The sequence below is a fragment of the Oenanthe melanoleuca genome, chromosome 6 (genome assembly GCF_029582105.1).
Source record: "Oenanthe melanoleuca isolate GR-GAL-2019-014 chromosome 6, OMel1.0, whole genome shotgun sequence".
NCBI lineage: Eukaryota > Metazoa > Chordata > Aves > Passeriformes > Muscicapidae > Oenanthe > Oenanthe melanoleuca.
In genome coordinates this window covers 29,362,505-29,369,103 of record NC_079340.1, presented here as the reverse complement: position 1 = coordinate 29,369,103, position 6,599 = coordinate 29,362,505, and the positions used below count along the sequence as shown (strand labels likewise).

Sequence of the window (6,599 nt, the reverse complement as noted above, 5' to 3'; positions counted from 1 at the left end):
GGGGGCGCTGTCGGCGCGGGGCCCGCTCTCCGCACGGCGCTGCCGGAGCCTCCCCGCTGCACAGGGAGCCTCCCTGGCGCCGGGACACCAGCAGGGGCGAGCCCCGGGAGCGGCCGGGGACGGGCCCCGAGCCGGCCGCGCCTCTTTCCGCGCCCCGCCGGTCGCTCCGTCCCGCCCCGTCGCTCAGGACTACATCCCCCAGCATGCCCCGCGGCGGTGCCGCCCGGCGCGGCCGCCGCGTTGCGTTCCGCCCGGCGCGAAGTGTCGCGCGGCGCGGCCGGAGCTGGGCTGGGGCCCGGGCCGAGCCCGCCGAGCCCCGCCGGGCCTGAGGCGGCGGCGATGGGCGGCGGGCGCTGATCCCGCCCCGCTCCCGCAGCCAGGCGCCCGCCATGGAGGAGGAGAGCATGGAGGAGGAGGGCGGCGGCGAGGCCATGATGGACGATCAGAACCACAACAACTGGGGCGCGGGCGGCTACGGGCGGCACCTGCTCGGGGAGCGGCTGCTGCCGCCGGCCGGGCCGCCGCGGCCCGCGGGGCCCGAGCACAACGGCGCGGGGCTGCGGGGCTGCGAGCCGGGGGCTGCGGCCGGCAGGGCGGGGGCGGCCGGGGCCATCGCCGCCATCAACATCAGCGCCTCCACCTCCAAGTTCCGTGAGTGGCCGGGCCGGGCCGGGGCGGGGGGTCTCGCTGCTGTGCCCAGCCCGCTGCCCCGCTCCCCCCGGGGACGGGCTCCGCTCTTCCCAGCCCCCAGCCGGGTCTCGCCTCGAGAGGCTTCTCGAAGCCAAGGCGAACGGGTTAAGGCGCTTGGAAAGCGAAAATAACCTTTCCTGGCACGGCGCCCCAACTTCTGCTGCTTTGCTGTCTCGGTAAATGTGGCTGCAGACCTGGAGAGAGCGTGGGCAGGTTCTCGGCCGCTGCTTTTTCTGAAGCCTTTTCGCTCAGATCGTACTTTCCTATAGACTTTGTCTCTCAGCATGAAAAACCTAGAGATGAATTGGAAGCCTGTTCGGGTTTACTGGTGGCCCCTGGAATGGGTCTGCTGTCCTGGAAGGGACGAGTATCTGCAAGGGTCTGATGAGGATGACACAGGATTAATTTGCCCAAGTTAGCCCCAAAAGTAGAATCATAACATCACAGAATGGTTTGGGTTGGAAGGGACCTTAAAGGCACATTGCTCAAGCCCCCTTCTTGAGCAGGGGCACCTTCCTTTAGACCAGGTTGTTCAGAACTCCATCCGTGCTGGCCTTGAGAGTTCCAAATTGGCTTTTGCATGTAGCTTCCAACAAAAATGACATTTCCCCCCTATTTTTTTCTGAACTAGGATGGAGGGAAGATTTTTTGCTGTACATTTAAGTTCTACTTTTTTTTTCCAAAAGTCACCCTTCTGGGCAAAATAAACCTTTTTTTTTTTTTCCTCGTGAACCAAAAAACTTTCTAAAGGTCAAAGAATTTGGATTTGGATAGCTAAAAGCATTCCAGGAAGTGCAACTGTGTGATTGCCATGATAAAATTGTTATGGGAAATGCACTCTGTGTGTCCTCCCTGCTTTCCCCAGTGGTCTCTCACCTGTCCATGTCCAGAGATGATCAAAAGCTCAAAGTCCAGGTTTCTGGATTTCTGCTTCTGGGGTAAGCCTGGGTTTTGTGGCACATGGCCAAGGCTGGCTGCTTTGAAGTTAAGACTCCCAGGCTCTGTGAGCTCCCTGGCACTTTGCCTGCCTTGCTTGTCAGGGCTCCAGGTACCTTGGGGTGGCTTCTAAACCCTCAAGACAGTTGAAATGAGATGTTGTTCCACCTTGCTAAATTAGGCTCTTGAAGTCCTAGTCCAGACGTTCAGAATCTTAGTTTTTCCTTGTGTTTCAGAATGAAAATGCTTTTCAAGCTTGATCTCCAGCAAGTGGGAAGATGACTTTCCAGCTAATCCACAATTTATGTCTGAGGGGGAGAAGCAGCAGCAGCAGAGCATGATTTTGCTTAGGGTGTGGTTTTGGAGTTCTTGTTTTCACTTCTCCAGCACTGCTATCCCAACATAATATCTTACTGATGTCTTTTTTTAAAAATTATTTTCCTGCAAAATGGAAAATTCTCTAAGTGAAGTTCATTAGAAGGTTTCCACACCTTTGTGGATAGTTATGGTTCACATGTAAGTAAACAGAACCAGTCCAGTGAAGTAGTATTGACTGAGAACCTAAAGGAGCTGAGTTGGGAACCTAAAGGAGCCTGTTGTTATCCTGGCTCTGACAGAGGATCCCTTAATCACCTTTGTTTAATTTTCACACGTAGCAAAAGAGAAAGGTTGCTTTGGATATAAATGTTCCCTGAGAGGGAGTCAATGTCTGCTGGATCCCTCCTGCCTGCTCTGTCCCAGTAATGGCAGAACATGTGTAGAGAAGTTTGCCAGTCCTAAGCTTGACAGAAAAGTTGTCTGTTCTCTGCTGCATAAGGTAGTTCTGCAGTTGGATGAGCAGCAACTCCTGCCTTGCTTCACGATGCAGAGGCTGTCCTGGGCAGTGTATCCCTCCTATCTTTCTAAGAGGCTAAATCCAGTTCTTCTTCCTTGAGATTTTGGTAAGACTGAGGGCTAAAATTAGAAAAATGCATAGTTCATTTAATAGTTTTTCTTGAATAGCTTTTCTTCTACTTAAAGAACTAAAGAAAAACTTCTGTGTTAAACTGTTTACAGTTGATCAGCTTCAGTCATAGCTGTGGATTTATATAGCAAGAGTGTTGTGAAAAGTATTTTTCAAAGTTCATGAGGCAGAAAAGAAGACGAAGAACTTTTATTACTTTAAGAAGAACTCTTCCATAGTAGTGATTTTAGCATAACTTGATTGTGGTGATCAATGAAGAGTTTCAGTTTTGTTTGTTTTATCCTTTCCAAGAAAGGCTGTTTACAGGTGTTGTTGATGCCAGTGCCATTTGGGTCAGGCACATGTGGCTGTGTGCACTGGCACATCCATGAAATCTGCTGCTTTCCCTGTTGCATAACTTTGTTCAGTGCAGTGTGTGTGCATTGCTGCGTGGGCAAATGGTCTGATGGAGAAAAAGTTACTAGCCAGCCTTAATGCAGGCTGAGAAACAAGTTATAAAAATAGAATAGAGTTGGAAGCAACCACAGGGTAAACTCATAAACTTGCTAATATATGCTGGGATGTGTCAGGCAGAGGGGCAGAGCAAAATCTATGAAAACATGCACATGGGGGCTGAGAAAAAGGAAAGCACAGGGCCACAGTCTGTAGATGACTCTTGGACAGCTGCCTGAAGAGTTTGTACACTTTAACAAGATACTAAGGATTGTAGGGTGCACTGCTAATTGAGCAGCAAAGTTTCATCTATCTCACTTGGTGACATGAAATACAGTTTCTGAAAGATGCTTGGTTGCTTTATTTAATTTTTATTGCCAGAGTAAATGACAGAGAATTGTCAGACTGATGTCTGCATACTTGGCAGTAGGTTGGATCAGCCATCCTGCTCTGTCTCTTGCTTTTAGCTACAGATTTGAAAAATTTTAGTTACAGATTTGTAAGGTTTTATTTCCAGTTTCATGGGGGATATATACCTACTCTTGGTGGGGTTTAGCTGAATATTAGTGAGTTTTACCATTCTTTTCATTGAAGTTGATATCAAAGAATTAGGTAGCTTGAAGCAGACTGTGTTTCCATTATGACTATAATGCTGGTATATCTAGGTTATGATAGCTCATGCATATTCTTTTTTACTGAAATGGTTTCACTACTGCATTTCACTTAAAGTTTTCCTTTTGAACTTTTTTTGTACAGAAAAGCAGATTTACTTGTGAAGTCTTTAATAATTTTCTGGAAAATGCTGAATTCTCTGGAAAATACTGACTTCTTTTGATTCTGTCAGACTGATTTATCTCCCAGCCCCACCTCCCCAGCCTTGCTGAAGTTGGATAAAATCTTGCATTCTAGCATGCTTTCTTACAAAATATCAGTGTGACTTCCCAGAAACCAACTAAATTGCAGTTTGGGAGTGGGAGATGTTGGGCAAATCCTTTTACCTAATGTAGGGATAGGCATTTAAGCATGACATCCTAAAAAGAGAGAAAAATAAAAAATAAAGGGCAATCTGTCTTTCCTTGCCAAGGATCTATGTGATTACTTCCTTGCTGGTCTCAACCATGTTCTTGCAGAGTTTGTAGTTGGAAGGTCTTTAGGCCACCCTTCACTTCTGTGTGTGTAAGCAGTGCCAGGAGAAAAAGGATGTTATTAACTTGAGATAGTTATTAAAATTTTAAAGTATTGTGTTTTCTCGATTAGAAGAATAAAAATATTGTTCAGTTTGTAGTCTTGGACTTTTAGCTATGTAAATATTGTGGTTGGCTTAGTTTCAGAACTGAAGTGTGGAAATCAAATTACATAGTACTTGTAAGAGACTTTTGAATGAGAATGAAGCTTCTCTAGAATGTTACTGTGAATTTATCAGTGAATTTTCTATGCTAATTCTTCTATGCAAGTCTCATGGGGCTTTTTGTAAAAGTGTTTTGTCCTTTACCTGTGCAGCATGTCTAATGGGCAGACCTTCCTGTCTGCTGCTGCTTTCTTTTTCCATATTGTAAAAAAAATAAAAAATTAACATGTCAATAGCATGTTAAAATTATTTTGCAGTGCTCCCAAATCTTACTTGACTATTTTCTTTCAAATTAATAGGGCTCATTTAATATGCTAAACCAGATATGAGCATGATTATAAAAGCAAGACTTGGTCTAATATTTATGCTGACTTCAGCTTAATGTTTTCTGTGGAACAGAATGGTTCTGGGTAACAAAGTGGAAAACAAAAGCTCAGGTTTTGCTGCTGAGTGTGCTATGAGGAGCTGCTCTTGAGAACATGTGTGGGCTCTTAAGGGGTGAGAACTCAGACAAGGCATTGCAAGGCAAGGAACAAGGGCTGACTTTACTGCCAGGGAGGTGCTCTGCTGTTGCTGACTTGTTGGACTTGTTAACTGAAATCCTGGTGGTTGTGTAGCCAGCCCTGTGACCTTCACTCTCTTGTCAGCAAACACTGATGTCCTTTTGGATTGCAGGCTGGGATCTTGGGCAGTGTCCTGCAGTGCTGGTGGGGACCTGGTCACTGCTCAGACACTTTTAGGTTAACTAGATCTGATTCTGTAACAGCTGTGAAACAAGAGGGCACCAGTGGCTGCAGCTGGGTGAAGAGGAGCCAGGAGTGCTGCCTAACATCCTTCTCTAGGCACAGTTTCTGGCTGAAATACCCTGACACAACACACAAAGAAATCTGCAATATGTGCTCGTACAGATAGAGTTCCAACACTTCCATGTCTCACACCTCTCTCTATTCATGTTCTCTTTACAGTCTTTTTTTTCCTCATGATACTCATAACTGTTTTGCCAATTTCCTTACAATTGTTCCTTATAATGCTGCCAAAAGTGACTCACTCACCCAGCTCCTTTCAACCCCTTGTGAAAATACCTTTCAAAAATATTGCTTCTGAAACCCATCAGTGCATCTACTAAATATATATTTAAAATTCAACCCTAACCAAAATATTTCTTTCCAGTGTTGTGTCTAAACTGGTCTGTGTGGGGTGAGAAGTATCTTTATTCACTGTTCCTTTAAGGCCAGACCCACATGTGGAGTTCAAATGAAGAAATTGTTCTAGATTTTCTAGCCTGGATAGTTTTGATCCTTTTTTGTTTTGATAGATTTGATTTGATTTCATTGCTTGAATTCAAATCATAGATTTGATTGAGGTGCTGTTGATTGCTGAGGGCTTTTTTGAGTGGGTGCTGTGAAGCTGTGGTGGTGTGACAAGGCAGTGAGGTAGTGCTGTGAGTATGGCCCTGAAGGCAGGGTGTGAAACTGTTGGAACTGAGCCAGGAGTGGTTGGTTCAGAAATCCTCCCTGAAAAGAGAGATCCAAACCCTTCTGTGGCTGAGAAGGCCCTGAGTCACTGTTGCAGGAGAGAGCAGTTGGGAAGCTCAGGAGGAAGATCAGGGAGCAGTGGGGAACGCTAATTTAAACACCTCCTATTCTTCCCTGTGGTGATCTTTATCTGGGAAAGGAGTGTAATTGTATCTGCTAGAGGGGAGCTGTAATACAGATTCAAAAAAGTTGCCTGGAAGCCTAACTGCAGTTGAAGGCAGAGGGAATTGCATCATCTTTTAGACCAAGGAAGCTGCTGATCCCACCTGAGATTTGTGAAATTAATACATCTGCTGGGAAGGAATAGTCAGAAACCTACCAGTCTTGGTCAGAGCCTGTTCTCCTGAACATGAAGATGCTGTGCTAATAATTGATTCTGAACTGCCACAAAGTTACATATTTTATTAGCCTGAACTAATCTTTTTATAAATTTTTGTTATTGTATTTCACATTAGAACTCCTGGAAGTTTACTTTTACATGTTACTTAGGCTCCAGAAGCACTGATTTGGCAGGTTTTCTGATTTTATTTTTGTAAATGCAAAGGTACAAATTCAAGTCTGGGCTTTAGTTTTAGATGAGGTTATTTTGGTGGAAGTGAGCTGTTCCCAGGATTTTTGGCCTGGTAATTGGTGTGATCTGAAATCACAGAGCATTCACTTGTTTGTAGTCTTTTAGGTGAAATTACTAAATCTA

The 6,599-nt window shown here is 45.7% G+C and overlaps 1 protein-coding gene across 1 annotated transcript in view; it reads left to right on the top strand.

Annotated features, from left to right (window-relative positions):
* Positions 1–219: 219 nt before the first annotated feature.
* CACUL1 (CDK2 associated cullin domain 1) overlaps positions 220–6,599 on the top strand; it is a 42,742-nt gene continuing 36,362 nt past the window's right edge. Inside the window, exon 1 of the mRNA XM_056494854.1 lies at positions 220–651. Coding sequence (XP_056350829.1) covers positions 390–651 — 262 coding nt within the window. The 5' untranslated portion in view covers positions 220–389. The remainder of the gene's footprint in view (positions 652–6,599) is intronic.